The sequence below is a fragment of the Ctenopharyngodon idella genome, chromosome 5, assembly GCF_019924925.1.
Source record: "Ctenopharyngodon idella isolate HZGC_01 chromosome 5, HZGC01, whole genome shotgun sequence".
Classification (NCBI taxonomy): Eukaryota; Metazoa; Chordata; class Actinopteri; order Cypriniformes; family Xenocyprididae; genus Ctenopharyngodon; species Ctenopharyngodon idella.
In genome coordinates this window covers 11033296-11053717 of record NC_067224.1, presented here as the reverse complement: position 1 = coordinate 11053717, position 20422 = coordinate 11033296, and the positions used below count along the sequence as shown (strand labels likewise).

General features: G+C 40.5%; 1 protein-coding gene across 11 annotated transcripts in view; it reads left to right on the top strand.

Moving 5' to 3' along the window:
- LOC127512647 (integrin alpha-L-like) overlaps positions 1–20422 on the top strand; it is a 343148-nt gene that overhangs the window by 170615 nt on the left and 152111 nt on the right. For 5 of the 11 annotated variants that reach the window (XM_051893746.1, XM_051893748.1, XM_051893745.1 and 2 more), the window contains 8 exons: positions 6953–7039; positions 7195–7255; positions 7608–7706; positions 8270–8338; positions 8476–8568; positions 11473–11571; positions 11661–11774; positions 12465–13122. The exons of 1 other annotated variant lie outside the window; for it this stretch is intronic. In XM_051893746.1, coding sequence (XP_051749706.1) covers positions 6953–7039; positions 7195–7255; positions 7608–7706; positions 8270–8338; positions 8476–8568; positions 11473–11571; positions 11661–11774; positions 12465–12641 — 799 coding nt within the window. In that variant the 3' untranslated portion in view covers positions 12642–13122. Of the gene's footprint in view, positions 1–6952; positions 7040–7194; positions 7256–7607; positions 7707–8269; positions 8339–8475; positions 8569–11472; positions 11572–11660; positions 11775–12464; positions 13123–20422 lie in introns of those variants that run through there. 5 more of the 11 variants (XR_007930232.1, XR_007930231.1, XM_051893743.1 and 2 more) reach the window with 4 other exon arrangements.

Here is a 20422-nt window from a genome sequence, read left to right as displayed (position 1 = left end):
AATGTACTTAAGTACAGTAACGAATTAAAAATACTTCGTTACTGTCCACCACTGGTGGACATTCACTACAGGCCCTTAATTTTGGTGCAGGATTGCGGGTATGCGTATAATTTTACCACACCCAAAGCGCATGCACAAATAAAGATGCCTCTGAAACAGCGCGCGAGCACCAAATTGAGCTTTTGTCCACAATTTATAAGCCGCGATAAGCCGTGTATTTGGCCTTTCACAAAATATTATGTGAAAATGTTCATGTAAACACAGTAAGTTATGTCTTAAATGAACACAAACAGTTTCTAAAGAAAATGCATGTGTAACTATATTGGATACATGCATTCGCTCTTAAAGTGACAGCAGCCTATTAACCTGCTGCTGTCTGTCATTAATGTTAATCAAACAACAAAAGACAAAGAGAAAATCACTCACCACTTTTGACTGAATAACTTTTGTAACTTTGTTAGGATTAATGTGTATTTAACATTTACAATAAAGACTATTCAAAGTTACTTTACATTTGTTTATTCAATTTCTGTAATATTTCGTATCAGAATACTTCTGTTAGACCCACCTGAAAAACTTAAAGCACTTTTTATTTCATTTCTATCTTTATTCTGTTGTATTTATTTATTTGTAATTTGTTTAATTGTTCTTATTTTATTACTGACTGTTCACCTTTTTTGTCATTACAATTCAAAGTTTAAAATCAAGCTACCTTGTGCTGTGTGTAAGCTATTGCAACACAATGATCCCGTTGTAAAAACAAATACATTGAGTGAGCTAACATTTAGGTGAGAAAATTGTAATGGTAATTGATTAATGTTTCTATGTGAATTATATGTGAAGACTTGGATTCGCTCGATTCATATGGATCACTGTTAAGATGTGTTACATTTTGAAGCTTAAAAATATTGATTACCTAGACCAGGGGTAGGCAACATCGGTCCTGGACAGCCGCTGTCCTGCAGAGTTTAGCTCTGACAATAAAAAAAAAAAACCCTCACCTGCCTGTAGTAATCCTGAAGACATTGATTAGCTTGTTCAGGTGTGTTTGATTAGGGTTGGAGCTAAACTCTGCAGAACAGCGACTCTCCATGACCGATGTTGCCTACCGCTGACCTAGGCTGTGTTCCACTCCAATTTTAGACACACACTCGCAAACTTCCCTAAGCACTTCCCCCTCGGGGGAATCCCTGCGGTTATTTTTAAGTGTGTTCCACTTCGTGAAGTGGACGAAGGAAGTTCATATGGACAGACCCTCGTCCCCCTCGATTTTGACCGAGGGAGCAAGCCTACTCTGATGTACACTTTAAGCAGCTCTATATCCCACAATTCAACTTGACTGTGACGTCACGACATATCACGCTTAACTAAAGTGTATGATATATTAATTATTTTGGGAATTAATCACATAATAGTGTATAATATATGAATTATGCTGAGATTCTGTCATACTTGTAGCTATCTTTGTTACAATACAGAAGGGGACAGAGAAACTGGAGTGCAGGTAATATAGTTTATTGAACAACCAGGAGCTGTAACGGAGTGTAGGTAAGTGAAGGCAGATATAACAGGTGGCAGATATGGATACTGGAGTGATACTTGTCTTTTCTCTTGCAGATATTGCAGGCTGGTGACGGACTGGAGCTGAGAAGACACAGAGGAACTCACACGAGACGAGGAACAACGAAGGAGACTTGGGAACACGCTGGAGACAGGTAAGTATCTTGGAAGGAGTCCTTGAGGTGAGCATTTAGGTAAGTCAATATGCCAACGAGACCAGACAGTGACTGTGTGAGTGCGTGTGCCTTTTGTGCTGCTGCTGATGCCTGTGCTGATGGGATGCAGGTGTGCGTGATTAGAATTTGGGTGATGACGTGCGCTGTGGTTGGGTGATGGTAGAGCCTGGCGTGTCTGTGACGTTATGTAGAGCGTTGGAGCGCCGAAGGTCGGCTGTCATTCTGCGCCTGCGTAGGGCCCGTTGTAGCTGGTGGTGTGCGGAGTCCCAGACCCTCTCGCTCTCTCAGAACCAGTAGTCGACCGCTGGTACGTCCAAGGGCTCCCCTTACCAGGGGAACAGTGGGGGTTGGTAGCCGAGTATGCACTGAAATGGGGTGAGTCCAGTGGTAGGCTGTCGCAGAGAGTTCTGGGCGTACTCGGCCCAACCCAGGAACTGTTTCCAAGAGTCCTGGTGGCCGTGACAGAAGGTACGAAGGAAGCGACCGATCTCTTTGATCTTCCTCTCCGTCTGCCCGTTCGTCTGTGGATGGTACCCTGAGGAGAGACTGACGGTCACACCTAGGAGCGAGAAGAAGGCTTTCCATACCCTGGAGATGAATTGCGGCCCTCTATCCGATATGATGTCCTCAGGAATTCCATAATATCTGAATATATGATTGAACATAAGTTCAGCAGTCTCCATGGCTGTGGGCAGTCCCCTTAAAGGAATCAGACGACATGACTTAGAAAATCTGTCAATAACCACCAGAATGCAGGTACAATTATCTGAGGCAGGGAGGTCGGTGATAAAATCTACTCCTAGGTGTGACCAGGGTCGGTTGGGAATGGGCAGAGGATGGAGTTTCCCGGAGGGAAGATGCCGTGGACTTTTCGAGATGGCGCATTCCTTGCATCCCTGCACGTACCTTCTGACATCAGATGCCATGTTCGGCCACCAGAAGTGCTCTTTTAGCAACGAGAGGGTTTCATTGACCCCAGGGTGGCCAGTACCCAGTGACGTGTGAGATGCGTCGATGAGGGGAGTGCGCCGTGTCCGGGTGATGTAGAGCAAACCTGGTGGGCAACCCGGCGGAGTGTTGGTGGAGGCATTGGACTCGGGCAGGGTCTCTTCGGACCAGACAATAGGATTGACGAAGAGCTTCTTGGACAAGATTGGTTCAGGAGTTTCAGAGCTTTCTTCAGGACTGTGGATACGGGATAAGGCGTCTGCCTTTACATTCTTTGACTCCGGGCGATAGGAGATGGTAAAGTTGAAACGAGTGAAAAACAGGGCCCATCGTGCTTGGCGTGGGTTTAGTCGTTTGGCGTCTCAAAGATATTTTAGGTTCTTGTGGTCAGTTAGAACAACAAACGGGTGTTTAGCTCCTTCGAGCCAATGCCTCCACTCCTCAAGGGCCGGCTTGATGGCGAGAAGCTCCCTGTTGCCAATGTCATAGTTGATCTCCACCGGGTTGAGTTTGCGGGAGAAGAAGGCACATGGGTGGAGTCTACTTGGGTTCCCCTGCTGCTGTGACAAGACCGCTCTCCCACTCCGGTGGTCGAGGCGTCGACCTCCACAACGAAGGACTTTCCTGGATCGGGATGAACCAGGAGGGGAGCGGTGGTAAAGGCTTCTTTCAGGGTTACGAAGGCTTGGGTTGCGGCTGGGTTCCAGGACAGAGACTTGGGCTTATTCCGTAGGAGGTTGGTGAGTGGAGTGGAAATGATGCTGTAACCTTGAATGAACCGATGATAGAAATTGGCGAATCCTAGGAATCTCTGGAGCTCTTTGATTGTTGTGGGAATGGGCCAGTCCTTGATTGCAGCTACTTTCCTCTCGTCCATCCGGATGCCACTGCTATCGATGTAATAGCCAAGGAACTGCACTGAGGGCTGGTGGAAGGTACACTTCTCTGCCTTGAGGAACAGGTGGAATTCCCTCAGGCGTTTCAGGACCTCCGCAACGTGGTGGCGATGGTTGGCCATGCTCCAGGAGTAAATTAAGATGTCATCGATGTAAACCAGGACAGACTTGTGGAGGAACTCCCGGAGCACCTCATGGATGAAATCCTGAAATACGGAGGGGGCGCTGACAAGTCCATACGGCATGACAAGGTATTCATAATGGCCAGTAGGGGTCACGAATGCGGTCTTCCACTTGTCCCCCTCACGTATCCGGATGAGGTTGTACGCGCAGCGGAGATCCAACTTGGTGAAGACAGTGGCACCTCGGAGATGTTCTAGCGCAGATGGGACGAGAGGAAGTGGGTAGCGGAACTTCACTGTAATTTTGTTGAGTGCTCTGTAATCAATGCAGGGCCGCAAGCCTCCGTCCTTTTTTGCCACGAAGAAGAAGCTGGAAGCAGCAGGGGAAGTAGACGGGCAGATGTAACCTTGTGACAGAGCCTCTTGGATGTATTCCTCCATGGCCTTCTCCTCCGGTATGGACAATGAATATATCTTTCCGCGGGGCACTGGCTCACCTGGAAGCAGATCAATGGCACAGTCCCATGGCCGGTGTGGAGGCAGCGTGGAGGCTTTCTTGGGGCAGAAGACATTGCTGAAGTGGGCGTAACACGGAGGGATATCCACTGAACGTTTCTCTATAGGGCTTTCTATGGATGTGGCACAGAATAATAATTCTTCGGAACGTGGAGAGGTTGGAACTGGAAACTCAGAGAAACAATTCAGGAAGCAGCTGTCGCTCCACTTCAGGATTTCCCCAGTCGTCCAGGAAATAACTGGGTTATGCTGCTCCAACCACGGGCGCCCTAGGATCACGTCAGCGGTGGATTCCTCCAGAACCAGCAGATGGAGTTGCTCCACATGGAGGATGCCCACTTGAATCTGGATCGGGCCAGTGCTGTAGCGCACTTGTTTTCGACTGAGGGGCCTTCCAGTTACCGAGTGGATCTGGTAAGTCGACGGCGTTGCTGTGGTCTTGAGCTTGAGCTGACGGCAGAGGGCGCCGGAGATGAAGTTGCCGGCTGACCCAGAATCAAGGAGGGCACAGACTGGAAGAGAAACACCGGCAGCAGTAAGGTTTACAACAGTGGTGAGTGGTTTCATCTTATTCATAGAAGGAATGATCACACTCACCCTGGGACGGGCTGGACGAGTGGGGCATTCAGAGATGTAATGCCCAGACAATCCACAATAGAGACATATGTTCTGGGTCAGCCGTCTCTGCCGTTCAGTCATAGACAGACAAGTATTTTCCACTTGCATGGGTTCGCTGGCTGGTTCTGGGGAGCTGACGGATTCTGGTCGGCAGAGGGATGATGGAAATAACGGCTGGCCCTGGTGCTCTTCGAGACACGACTGCATACGAGTGGCGAAGCGAATGGAGAGTTGGATAAAGCGTTCAAGCCCGATGGAATCCTCAAGATGCAACCGCACGCGTGGATCCAACCCTTGACGATACGTGGTTATGAGGGATTGTTCGTTCCATCCCCTAGTGGCAGCGAGGGTTCTGAATTGAAGAGCATATTCGTTAACAGTCATTGATCCTTGTTTCAACTGATATAACTGCTCACCGATTGAAGAATCCCAGGCAGGTCTTCCGAAAACTTCTTTGAAGTGAGCGATGAAACTGGAGAGAGATTGGGTTATGGGATTATTCTGGGACCAAAGAGGTTCAGCCCAGCGAAGCGCCTTGCCATTTAACTGAGAAATTATGAACGCTACCTTAGCGTGGTCGTTGGGGTACAGGTGCGGTTGCATCTCCAGGACCAGCGAACATTGCAGGAGGAATCCGTTGCAATCCTCCGCCGAGCCAGAGAAGGGCGCTGGTTTAGCCATAGGACTGGCAACGGCAGGTGGTGAAAGGAGAGACGGCAGTGTTTGCAGAAGTGCTCGCTGGTGAAGATGCGGGTGGATTAGTGGAGAGTGCTCGGTGTAGAACGTCCACGAGCTCTTGAAATGGATTCGGGGTGCTCATACTGGTGTTCAGCGGTAGTGGTCCGGTCTTCTGTTACAATACAGAAGGGGACAGAGACACTGGAGTGCAAGTAATAGAGTTTATTGAACAACCAGGAGCTGTAACGGAGTGCAGGTAAGTGAAGGCAGATATAACAGGTGGCAGATATGGATACTGGAGTGATACTTGTCTTTTCTCTTGCAGATATCGCAGGCTGGTGACGGACTGGAGCTGAGAAGACACAGAGGAACTCACACGAGACGAGGAACAACGAAGGAGACTTGGGAACACGCTGGAGACAGGTAAGTATCTTGGAAGGAGTCCTTGAGGTGAGCATTTAGGTAAGTCTATATGCCAACGAGACCAGACAGTGACTGTGTGAGTGTGTGTGCTTTTAGTGCTGCTGCTGATGACTGTGCTGATGGGATGCAGGTGTGCGTGATTAGAACTCGGGTGATGACGTGCGCTGTGGTTGGGTGATGGTAGAGCCTGGCGTGTCTGTGACAACCTTATGTTCACAAAGTTTATATTATTGATATTTTGTTTCATTTGTGTAACTGTATTTTTCTCAAAAGCTCATATATCTATAGGATTTTATATATTTTCTCCAACAACTTATAAGCATATAGAATGGTGCATAAAACAAATTCATAAGTACAAAAGGGGTTTAAATAATAAATCAGCTCCATAGTGAATTCCAAGTGATCAAGGGCTTAGTGCGTTTCATTTAAACCTTGTCATAAGTAAACCTTAAACATAAGCAATGACGCAGATCCGAGTCCACGAGACAGAGGGAAGTTAGCAAGTGAAGGGCATAAAAATTTGGAGTGTAACACAGCCCTTGGCTTTCAATGGATGGACAAAAGAACTATAATTTAAAATTATTATTTTTTTTTTTTAAATATCTAAATGGCAGAATATCTATTTTTCAAGGTATCGTATTGAAATTAGAAATTCCAGTATTGTGACGACACTATTGAAAAAAATCACTATATAAATAAAGGTGACTTGATTTGCACCACTACCGGCACCAAATTGAATTGAAAAGAAAAATTGTTTTCAAAATGCTTTCCTGTCATTTTGACAAACACAGTCCCACGCCAAAGTGATTACATTAGTTGAGCGAGTGTTGCTGTGTCAGACTGGTCCTGATATTCAAATAAATGATGTGCTGATGCTTTTTGATAGCACTGGAGTTTAGAATGTATTTTAACACTGAAAAATTACACACTTCACCATTAATTACCTAAATCAAAAAGATGCTGCATCATTAAGGTGCTTTTTAGAACTAACCTCAGATTTTCATTTCCATTACAGTAAGAATGAGAACAATGAGACAACCCAAGATAATCACGCTACTACCTCAGTGGTCGTTAAACTTCCTGTTTATGTTGTGGTAAATGAGTAAGTGTCAACTTTCTTTTCTCAGTTACTGTACTGTACAGTAAGTGATTCTTTTTTCTGTGAACATTTTCCAGTTACTAAAGGTATAGTGTAGTTACTTGAGGTTTGGTTAGTGTGCATGTTCTCACTAATATGTCACTTATTTGATGTTTCAGTGGAGGGTCAACTCGGTTTATCAGATATCCTGACAGAGCACAACTTGAGCATGTGTATACGGTAAAACAAAAAAATTACACATTACGTGCTTTTTGTTAAAGTGGACATGAAATGAACATTGTTTACACTGTTTAGTCTCATTGTGCAGGATTCATTGGTGCACATATTATTTCAAAGAAACAAATGCTTGTCTTTGTAATTTTTTATCCAAAAGTAATAAGCTGCTTTTTTCTTGTTTCACTCAGAAATACATCACATTGTAAAAAAATAAAAAGGGTTGCAAATGTTGTTTCATGTTTACTAAATCTGAGCTCAATTATTTTTTATTTTTCCTTACAACCAGTTCCAGACTTTTCATAATTAATAACCTTTTTCTCTCTCCCTTTAAAAAAATAAAATAAAATAACACTAGGTGAAGAACACTGGAAAACCTGTACCTGTGAATATTTCCTTTGTGTTTCCAGTGGAGATGGGGTTAGATTTCTTATGGAGTGTGTCTCTTCCTGAAATAGTGAGTTTGTGACAGGCTTATTTACATACAGTATACATTTGACCCAGTTCACACCTAGTATTAAAATCTGCCTCTGGGTGATCTGATCACAAATGCACAGCCCTAAATACAGACTCATTTGCATCTTACAAATGCATTGTGTTTCCATCAAGACTCAGATTACCTTCAGACGAGTTCAGGGATGCACAGGGCGATTCATGCATTTCATTTGGAGTGTAAGCATCCTTGTGCATCCCGGAAAAAAAGTAAATCACAACTTGCTCTTATAATACATAGTTTTTGTGGAAAAACAACGGTCTTAAAGATTTAAAAATCTTTAAAGATAACCACCTAATGAAAATTTTTTGAAAAGTCCAGTATTGCTCAAATGGAGGGTTAGATGGTTTTACAACAAAACTAAACTCTCATGACCAGCCACAAACATCATGAGATGTTATTCGAAAATGTGATTTCCTGCCCCCATCATCGTAATCATAGGACATGAAGTAGTTTGTAAGGCTTTGTTTCTCACTGTACTTTTCTGGGTTTTTTTTTTTCTTCTTTTTTCTGTGTGTGTGAGTCAGAATGAAATTGGTACAACATGTGAAAAACAAGTTTCCTTCAAAAATGACAAAAGCTTCAGTCTGGCACAGGTATTTATTTATTTATTTATTTATTTATTTATTTATGAGGCCTTAACACTACTGTATTTTTTCCTTATTATAGTAAGTAGTAAGAATTGGTTTCTTACTATGGGTTTTCTTACTATGGAGTTTACCTTTCTCTCTAGCAGCACTGCGGTTCTTTTACGTGTTCCATCCAGCTGTTGACTGATCGACCAATCAGCTTTAGGTTTACTGCGAATATCAGTTCCGGCAAGCAGGTAAAAAAAAAAATCTTATGATGTATCAAATGCATTAGTACTAACTAGGGATGTATCAAATGCATTAGTACTAACTAGGGATGGACTTATACCAGTATCTGTATCGGGCCCAATACTGTGCTCATGTACTCATACTCCGATACCAACAACTGATACCATGCAGCATTTACAGTACAGTGTGACAAAGAAACACAGACAATAGAGCAAACAGAGAGCAGAATGGATATATCAGAGAAGGATGTCTATGAAGTAAATGTATAGATTCAATAAAATCTTAAACAAATTAAATATTTACACTTATATAGCTGCTGTGCGCAAGCTGGATTGAACGCGCAGCGGCACAGACGCGTGAGCTTGTGCGCACAACTGTTAAACACTTAACAGTTCAAACTTGAACTGTTAAGTGTTTAACAAATGGCTCCCTACATTACTACAGGATGTTTACAGGACAAGAAGTTTACTGTGCGCAAACATCCGAAGTGCGCATCCAGAAAGCCACGTCTCAGACAGTGCTTTAATACTGCATTGAATTCTCTTTCATGTCCTCTTGCACTTGAACTGATGAATTCACACAAAATGATGTAAAAAACGCTCGTCTTTGAAAGTATCCTAGTAAACATAGTTGGATATGTTTCAAGTGAGCGAAAACAGTTGAGAAATCCCCCTTGGTTGAAATCGCATTCCAGAGGTGGTGATTTGAGGCCCTCGGTTCAAATTGCGCTCCGGGGGCCACTGCAATACGACCGGGCACTTTACTATGAGCGATTACTACCCCCCCAGTAGTATTTAATGTAGTATCAAAATTAACAGAGAACTGTGATATTTTAATGGTATCTAAATATTTCAACCACTGACCCAACCAGGCCAGTAGAAAAAATCCTTAGCACTGAGCCTTGCTGAAACAGCTCTATTAAAAGAAAGATAAAATATGATAGAGCAATAGAATGAACAGTGAAAGTAACAGAGGCTTGTACATTTTAACAGGCATAATTAAGCATGAAAATAACTGAAGGAAATATATATTTACTAAACAAATTAAAACAACAAATATGATTCATATTCTTTTGGCTTCTCTAAATAATATTTTTAAAAATTACAAATGCAGTGAAAATACAGGTATCGGTATCGGCGAGTTCCAAAAATGAAAGTATCTGTATCGGCCTCGCTCTGGAAAAAGTGGTATCGGTGCATCCCTAATACAAACCTATTTTTCCTATAGCCTCTTTTTACATTTCAATGCAGGGTCAAGTCAAGTCACCTTTATTTATATAGCACTTTATACAATGCAGATTGTTTCAAAGCATCTTTACAATGATAATTATTTACTGATGCAAACATTTCATTTCTGCTGTACAGCAGCTCTAAAAGAAAATCGTGTCATTGCTCAGCTGATGTTAGTTTCAGTGTTGATTCAGTTCCACTGTAAAGATAATCGATTATCAAATTAGTTCATTTCATCTATAAAGCAGTTCTGCAGAAAAACAGTGATGTCGTCCAGCTCAGGTCAGTTCTCATCCAATAGTATCAGTGCAGTCAATCAATAATGTCAATGTCAAGTCAAGTCAAGTCACCTTTATTTATATAGCGCTTTTTACAATGTAGATTGTGTCAAAGCAGCTTTACATTGATAACTGGTACATTATTTGGCTGCACAGCAGCTCTTAAAAGAATAGTGTCAATGCAGGCAGATCAAAGCACTGTTGAATATCAAATGTCAAGTGTCCCCAACTAAGCAAGCCAAAGGCGACAGCGGCAAGGAACCCAAACTCCATCAGGTGACATCAGGTGGCAGACAAGTGGCAAATAGGTGTTTAAATGGAGAAAAAAACCTTGGGAGAAACCAGGCTTAGTTGGGGGGCCAGTTCTCCTCTGGCCCACAGTGCTTTGTTACGATTCAGGTAACTATCATAAGTCCGACAGGATCGCAACATTCAAAGTATTTATTCCAGTTCCATCCAATTGAGGATCGTATTCATCACGCCGGTATGGACGGTTGTTGAGGAACTGTGTCGTGGCTGTCGTGTCGATGAGGCCCTCACAGTGGATGATCTAGTTGACTCAATCTCTGCTGATACTTCAGGGCTGCGTTGTGGTCGTGTCAAGGTGCAGGTCCTTGGTCTCAACCCGGATCCGGTTGACTACGGTGAACCTCGGGATAACCAGAAAGACTAATATTAGCGTAGATGCCATTCTTCTTCTGATGTAACGAGTACATCAGGCGTTATAGGAAGTGTTCCTGGTTCTGGCTGACCTAATTTATGCAGCCTAATAATCCTTTAACAGATTTGAAAATATAAATTGGTAATGTGTTATGTGTATGCCAGGTTAAAGAAATGAGTTTTTTTTGTCTAGATTTAAACTGACAGAGTGTGTCTGCTTCCCGAACAATGCTAGGAAGATTGTTCCAGAGTTTAGGTGCCAAATAGGAGAAGGATCTACCGCCTGCGGTTGATTTTGATATTCTAGGTATTATCAGCTGGCTTGAATTCTGAGATTGCAATAGACGTGAAGGACTATAATGAATTAGGAGCTCGCTCAGGTACTGGGGAGCTAAACCATTTAGTGCTTTGTAAGTAATTAGCAAGATTTTAAAATCTATACGATGTTTAACAGGAAGCCAATGCAGTGTTGACAGAACTGGGCTAATATGGTCATACTTCTTAGTTCTAGTAAGAACTCTAGCTGCTGCATTTTGTACGAGCTGTAGTTTATTTATCAGGCGAGCAGAACAACCACCCAGTAGAGCGTTACAGTAATCTAGCCTTGAGGTCATGAACGCATGAACTAACTGTTCTGGATTTTTCATTGAGAGCATATGTCGTAGTTTAGATATATTTTTATATATCTAAACCAGTATCCAATGTCATTGGGTGAGTGTCATTGACTTCTAGTCTTGTTTTTCAGGTGTCTGGTTTGCCAGTTAGGATCATGAGCTGGTCGATTCTCTCATTCGACACTGAGAGGTACATCCAGTATCCCTCTGATGACTCTCATCCGCTCTATGTAAGAAAAATAAAACATCTTCTGGATGGCATGTTTGGAGTCATTTTGTGGGAGTCATTTTTTCATCTCCATTTCTCTGTGTTCTACAGATTGAGACAGAGCTGGAGGTCCCATCTCAGGCTCTCACAGGCTCTCTTATTGCCTCGCTGTCTGTCATCTTTGGACTCGTTGCTATGGCGATCATCTTTGTGCTGCTGTATAAAGTCAGTGTTTATAACACATAATATGTGCAACTGATGTTAAAGCTGAAGTGTGCTTTTTTAATCCTAAAATACTGAATATTAATTTCAAAAATTTTCGGCCAATTTTTTTACATGATGCGGCAAAATTTTTTGAGGCTGTCTACACTGGACACGTCAAAGTACAAATTATAAACTGGTACATCTGAACGGGTGCATGATGATGCTGTATGGTATTGCATCCACTATAGCGCATTGCATCGCAATACCCTGTTCACCATGTTCATGACCTGTTTAATCTTATCTGAGCAGACCACTCTCAATGTATTGATGGTGCCTGAAAACATTAATTTGCTGGTTCAGGAGTGTGTGATTAGGGATGGAGCTAAACTCTGCAGGATGGTAGCCTTCCAGGTGGAGGGTTTGGCTACCCCTGGGTCTCTATGGCACTACAAACATTATTTAGTATTCCAACCAGGTCAAAACAGCAACATTGTCTCAACCAGCGGTTTGAGATTTGTCATCTAGGAAATCTGTTTACATTTTTTTCTAATCGCTTTTACAATTCTATTTTGCATTGCTTACAACACAGAAATTACACACTTCACCTTTAACTGTTAGTAGTTGGACATTATTTGTTACATTTTTTGGTATTTGTGACATTTTTTGACATTTTGTTTGTTTGTTTGTTTATTGTACTGCTGGATTTTCCAGAGGGGCTTTTTCAAAACATTTTCACCTGTTGACCAAGACAACCCAGTGCCGCCATCTGCTGGCGAAGCTAGTCTTACTACAGCCAACATTGACCAAACTACAACAGATGCCCTTAATGAGAGTGCTTCATCTAATGGACAGCCTGTACATATGAATGAGGAGAGCTCAACCCTGTAGTTTACTTTCACCTCGCTGCTCGATACAGCAATGAACATTGGTGATCATTATACTGAAAATAACCATAATTGCCAATTTTCTCTGTATTTGTTTTGACCAAAGTAGTCCATCCATTCTTTGATGCCAATGTAATTTTTTTGGTAACACTTTAGTATAGACAGCTGTCTTCTCTGACACACATGGAGTCTTTAACTCTGTGCACCTGATGTGAGCTTCAGTGGAAGGTAAAACCGGTTCAGAGGTTGACTTTATCACTAGATCCCACACACTCCACACAGAACACAAGTCTGTGCTGATGAGTGAAAGGATTTAATATAATCCACTGGAATCACCTGACTGTAAGGCATTTATAAATGTTTATCCACTTCAAAACAAATAAATTACTCTTCTTAAAAATAGTGCTTTAGCATACCTGCATGTTTGTGCTTTTGAACACTGACCAGCTTACAACTTCATCAATAAATCATATACTGATCATTTACTAATGGTTTGTTCATCATTTGTTCATGATTAACTGAACTGAATTAATAAAACATTCATAAAATGTTAGTATATTACTTATTAATCATTTATGAAGGTATATTAATGTTTTGTAAATGATTAGTTCATTATTAACTAATAATTTATAAGTGACTTATAACTGAACATTATTATAAAGTTACCTTTTTGTTTATTTTTTTTTTTTTTTCTTTAGCTTCATTTATAGCTCGAGCAGTGTGCCATTTTCTAATATGAACCAAATGTTCTTAGAGAATATTGTGGAGATTCATTAATTTATTACTGAAACATTTAAATTGTGCTTTTAGATACTACTGTACACTCAAAGCACTTTACAAATTGATGCAATAAATGTGCATGAATGTTGCACTGTGAAAAAGATATAACTGTGAAAAAGATTTTTTCTTTTTCTTTAGATTTTTATCAATTAATAGAGGCTAAACTAAATATACATATGAACATACAAAAGAGGAGGGAAAATATATAAATATGATTTATAATATAGTTACAGTATATTAACCAGTTCTGACATGTTGGTACTTTAACACAAAGGTCTTCAACCCTGCTCCAGAAGATCCACTGTTCTGCAAAGTTTATTTCCAACCTGCTTCAGAACACCTGCCTGTGTATTTGAAGTGATCCTGAAGAGCTTCAGGTGTGTTTGATTAGAGTTGGAACTAAATTCTGTAGGACAGTGGGTCCCCAGGAATAGGTTTGAAGACCTTTGCATTAACACATAATGGAGTTTAAAACAATTTAGTATCCAGCACCAGGCACATCTGTGCAGTGTGTGTTTTTGACCCTAGTTGTATTACTGGATATAGTCATAAATCTGAATTGTTTTGTAAATATACGAAATTGGCACTTCTCACTTAACTGAACAAACATTAACATTAGGTATCATAAAATGAACAATACTTTTACAGCATTTTCTAATCTTGTTTAACCTGTTAGCCAGCATCCCCGCTTTTGAAAAAAAACAAAACAAGAAATGACATACCCAAAACAGATACAGTTCATAAAGCCTTTGCACTAAAAGCATAAGTAAGGTCTCATTTGAAAGCAGACACTTTGTAGTTTATTGTAAAGTCAGAATTAATTATTGTCATAATAAAAAAAAAATAGTTATAAATATATTCAAACTTTGGAAAGTTATTAGAAATTTATTTTTATGAAATATCTTATCAAAATAAAATTGAAGTTGGCCTTGTTGCAATCTAGAAATGCACTTCAGCTAAAGCCACATGTCTGGCCATGATATATTTCAAAACTCTTGAGTTTTTTATAAAAAAAAATGTTTTTCAGGACCATGTCATGTGATTTTATTTTGAGAAGACTCTAAAATGCTAACTGATCCCAGATAGCAAACGGATGTGGGCCACTTCAGGCAATGATGCGGCACTGCAGGCCTTCTTATGGCCTGGACACAATGTATGTGAGCCTTAAGTGGCCCGCATGTAACATGGCAAATATGGCCCAAATATTTCAAATCACATGTGGGCCTTTTTAGGCAAAGATGCGGCACTTACGGCAATGTGTAATCTGAATGTGAGCCTGAAGTGGCCCATGTGATAAATAATGAATATGGCCCAAATATCACAAACCAAATGTGGGCCATCTTTGGCAAAAATGTGGCACAATCAACAATGGCTAATCTGGGTGTAAACCAAATATGGCCCACATATGCTGCAGCAAATGTGGCCCAGTTATCTTAAAACACAACTGGGCCAGTTTTGGCAAAAATGTGGGAAAGTAATCACTGGCGATTCTGAATGTGAACCTAAAGTGGCCCACACATGGCATAACAAATATGGCCCCAATACATGAATCCAACTTTGGACCACATTTGGCAAATGTACGGCACAGTCAGCACTGGCTAACCAGGGCGTGAGTCTAAACTGGCCCACATATAATGCAGCAAATGTTGCCCAGTTATCTTTAAATTTATCTGGGCCAGTTTTGGCAAAGATGAGGGACAGTAACAACTGGCAAATCTGAATGTGAACCTAAAGTGGCCCACACACAGCATAGCAAATATGGCCCGAATACATTACTCCATCCTTGGACCACATTTGGCAAATGTACGGCACAGTCATCACTGGCAAATCAGGGTGTGAGTCTAAACTGGCCCACATATAATGCAGAAAATGTGGCCCAGATATCTTAAAACATATCTGGACCAGTTTTGGCAAACATGAGGGACAGTAACGACTGGCAAATCTGAATGTGAACCTAAAGTGGCCCACACATGGCATAACAAATATGGCCTGAATACATTACTCCAGCTTTGGACCACATTTGGCAAATGTACGGCACAGTCAGCACTGACTAATAAGGGTTTAAGCCTAAACTGGCCCACATATAATGCAGCAAATGTGGCCCAGTTATCTTAAAACACATCTGGGCCAGTTTTGGCAAAGATGACGGAGTGAAATCACTGGCGATTCTGAATGTGAACCTAAAGTGGCCCACACATGGCATAACAAATATGGCCTGAATACATTACCCCAACTTTGGACCACATTTGGCAAATGTACGGCACAGTCAGCACTGACTAATAAGGGTTTAAGCCTAAACTGGCCCACATAAAATGCAGCTAATGTGGCCCAGTTATCTTAAAACATATCTGGGCCAGTTTTGGCAAAGATGACGGAGTGTAATCACTGGCGATTCTGAATGTGAACCTAAAGTGGCCCACACATGGCATAACAAATATGGCCTGAATACATTACCCCAACTTTGGACCACATTTGGCAAATGTACGGCACAGTCAGCACTGACTAATAAGGGTTTAAGCCTAAACTGGCCCACATAAAATGCAGCTAATGTGGCCCAATTATCTTAAAACATATCTGGGCCAGTTTTGGCAAAGATGACGGAGTGTAATCACTGGCGACTCTGAATGTGAACCTAAAGTGCCCCAGACATGGCATAACAAATATGGCTTGAATACATTAATCCAACTTTGGACCACATTTGGCATTTGTATGGCACAGTCAGCACTGGCCAACCAGGGTGTAAGCTCAAAATGGAATAGTAAGCAAGTTAATAGTTAATAACAATTAGGGCCACTTTTGGTAAATATACGGTACAGCTGACACAGAAAATATGCTCTAAATATCATTAAAAAAAACAAGGCCACTTCTGACTTTGGAAGGAGCACCTTTAAAATCTGGTTAATTTAGATGTATAGCTAAAAATGAAACTGAAAATACAGCATTAATATTTTTCAGGAAATTTGATATAGGATGCAACACTGTTAATTGTACAGGCTAATCTGGAGAAGGCGGCTATATCAGTTGTGGATGGGCCTGCCCTGTTATTTCTTTTTTTAACATAACTTTATTGGTGTGTGTGTGTGTGTGCGTTTGTGTGTTTATGTGTACAGGTATATGTGGTTTATGAGGACACAAATGTCTATAATGACATAGGCATTACAATGTAAACATGGTTTATGAGGACACTTCCTTTGTCATCGTAAACGAAATGGCTTAAAAACATACTAAACTGTTTTTTTTTAATTGAAAACATGCAGAAAGTTGTGTGTGGTGGGTAGGTTTAGAGCTAGGGTAGGGGGATATACAATATACACTCTGTACTGTGTAAAAACCATACGCCTATGGACAGTCCAAGAATGTGTGTGTGTGTGTGTGTGTGTGTGTGTGTGTACTGTAGAGCAGAAACACAGACGTGCACTATTACAGCTTTTACAGTCAGTTATGCTGTACATGTACTGTAAGTAGAGTGTCTGATTGAGAAACGTGTACAACATACTTACAATTAGTGAACTGTTTTTATGGTCTTGGAACAGATTTTAATGTTTGGTAGAGAGATATTTTGAGCTGCTGTATGTTAAAATCTTTGCCATGGTTTCAAGCAGGACATATTCCTCTGTCCACATGTTTTGTTGATCTTGTAACAAGATCCCAAGGGCAAGTTAGTCCTAATGCTACCCCTAAACCTAACCCAACCCAGCACAAAACCCTGGTTGATGCATAAACTTGACATAAACTGTAAACTTGTCACTCAAATATGATTGGTTGAATGAAATGCAGGATTAACAATGTAAGCAGGCAGTGTCATTTTATAAACTGCTTTAAGTGACCCTGATATTGTAATAAGTAAATAAATGAATGAATAAACTAATAAATAAATAAAACATTACAAAACAAACATTAATAAAAATATTAAAATTTGTCTTACATTTTGGCTGAATATTGACATTTACATTTATAAATGACTTTTTTATGAATAAAAATAGTCTATCATAACATTAATTGATGAATTAAATTATGAGTGGGTAAATCAGCACAAATCAGCACAAACTGCAATGTTATTTTGATATTATTAACTTTTCAAACCTTTTTTTTTTTTTTTTTAATCATGTTATATGCTTCAGCTAATTTTGTTAGAGATAAGATCTTTTTAAATCAAAGTTCAAACTGGTTCGAATTTTCCTATTTCCAGCCCTTTAAATTTAAAAGTAGGCGTGCGGAAAAGGCGCCCAAAAGACGGAACAGCAGAGAGGATCGGCTGGAGAACTGACGGTGGAAAACTGCACAAAGTAAAGTCAAGGTAAGATTTCATAAAAAACTAGATTAAAAAGTTCGTCGAGACAAACTTTAAGTTGGCTTGAAAAAACCGGTCCAGAAAGTTTGAAGTAGTTTTAAAAGTTTGAGAGTTTTCAGTTTGAAAGTTTAAGTTTTAGTTTAGTAGTTTTGATAGATAGATAGATAGATAGATAGAGAATCAGGGTACTCAAGGCGGTTGCTGGGGTGTTATGTGGTTGCTAGGGTACTAGGATGTTGCTAGGGTGATTTGTGTCATTGCTATGTGGTTGCTAAGTTGTGAGATAGATTTAATTTGATAGATAGATTGAAAGATTTAGTTTGATAGACAGATAGATAGATAGATAGATAGATGAGAAGAAATAGATGAGACGTGATAGATGAGAAGAGAGATAGATAGATAGATAGATAGATAGATAGATAGAAAGATAAATTTAGTTTGATAGATAGATTTAGTTTGATAGATAGATAGATAGATAGATAGATAGATAGATAGATAGATAGACAGATGAGTTTATGAGTTTGAATGAGTTTCAATGGATTAGAAATAATATATTGAATGGCACTTGAGTGTAATTGAGTTTGAGTCTAATGGGCTTCCGTAGTTTAAATTTGAATTTTGACAGTTGGAGTTTAAAAGTCTTGGCTCATTTGAACATTCCGTCAATGAAAGTCAATGGGATTTTTCCGAGCTTTAATAGTCAATTTTAGGAAAACCGTAAGTCGGATCAGTCTGAAAAGATATAGCAAGTCGAGTCAGAACAATCTGAAGGTCTAGTCCGAGTTTGGTGGTTGTAGCTTAAACAGTCTAGGAGGAGTAGCAATTTTAAATTTTAGTCTCAGAAGAAGAATAATTATAAGTTTAAATAGCATTACAGTAAGTTGGCTTTTTCAAGCCAACTTAACTAGATGAAAAAAGTTTGTCGAGACAAACTTTAAGTTGGCTTGAAAAAGCCGGTCCAGAAAGTTTAAAGTAGTTTATAAAGTTAAAAGTTTGAAAGTTAAAAGTTTGAAAGTTTGTTTTAGTTTAGTAGTTTTGAGATAGATAGATAGAGTCAGGGTACTCTAGGTGGTTGCTATGGTGTTATGTGGTTGCTAAGGTGTTGCTATGCTGTTGCTAGGGTACTTGGGGTGGTTGCTAGGGTGTGGCTATGTGGTTGCTAAGGTACTCGGGGTGGTTGCTATAGTGTTATGCGGTTGCTAGGGTACTCGGGGTGGTTGCTAAGGTGTTGCTATGGTACTCGGGGTGGTTGCTAGGGTGTTGCTTTGCGGTTGCTAGGGTACTCGGGGTGATTGCTAAGGTGTTGCTATGCGGTTGCTAGGGTGTTGCTATGTTGTTGCTAGGATACTCGGGGCGGTTGCTAAGGTGTTGCTACACGGTTGTTAGCAACCACCCAGAATACCCTAAGGTGTTGCTATGCGGTTGCTAAGGTATTCTGGTTGGTTACTAGGGTGTTGCTATGCGGTTGCTAAGGTATTCTGGTTGGTTGCTAAGGTGTTGCTATGCGGTTGCTAGGGTACTCGGGCTGGTTGCTAGGGTGTTGCTATGCGGTTGCTAAGGTGTTCTGGGTGGTTGCTAAGGTGTTGCTATGTGGTTGCTATGGTGTTGCTATGTGGTTGCTATGGTACTCGGGTGGTTGCTAAGGTGTTGCTATGCGGTTGCTAGGGTACTCGGGGTGGTTGCTAAGGTGTTGCTATGCGGTTGCTAGGGTACTCGGGCTGGTTGCTAGGGTGTTGCTATGCGGTTGCTAGGGTACCGGGGTGGTTGCTAAGGTGTTGCTATGCGGTTGCTAAGGTACTCCGGGTGATTGCTAAGGTGTTGCTATGTGGTTGCTAAGGTACTCGGGGTGGTTGTTAAGGTGTTGCTATGCGGTTGCTAGGGTACTCGGGTTGGTTGCTAGGGTGTTGCTATGCGGTTGCTAAGGTATTCGGGGTGGTTGCTAGGGTACTCAGGCTGGTTGCTAGGGTGTTGCTATGCGGTTGCTAGAGTAACCAGGCTGGTTGCTAGGATGTTGCCAGGGTGATTTGTGTGGTTGCTAAGCGGTTGCCATGGTGTTCTGATAGATAGATAGATAGATAGAAAGATAAATTTAGTTTGATAGATAGATATAGTTGGATAGATAGATTTAGATAGATAGATAAATGATAGATGGATTTTGTTTGATTGATAGATAGATAGATAGATAGATAGATAGATAGATAGACAGATAGATAGATAGATTTAGTTTTAGATTGATAGATAGATAGATAGATAGATGATAGATTTAGTTTGACTGATAGATAGATAGATAGATTTAGTTTGACTGATAGATAGATAGATAGATAAATGATAGATAGATTTTGTTTGTTTGATTGATAGATAGATATTTAGTTTTATAGATTGATAGATAGATGATAGATAGATTTAGTTTGACTGATAGATAGATAGATAGATAGATTTAGTTTGACTGATAGATAGATAGATAGATAGATAGATAGATTTAGTTTGACTGATAGATAGATGGATAGATTTAGTTTGACTGATAGATAGATAGATAGATAGATAGATAGATTTAGTTTGTCTGATAGATAGATAGATAGATTTAGTTTGACTGATAGATGGATAGATTTAGTTTGACTGATAGATAGATAGATAGATTTAGTTTGACTGATAGATAGATAGATAGATTTAGTTTGACTGATAGATAGATAGATAGATAGATAGATGGATAGATT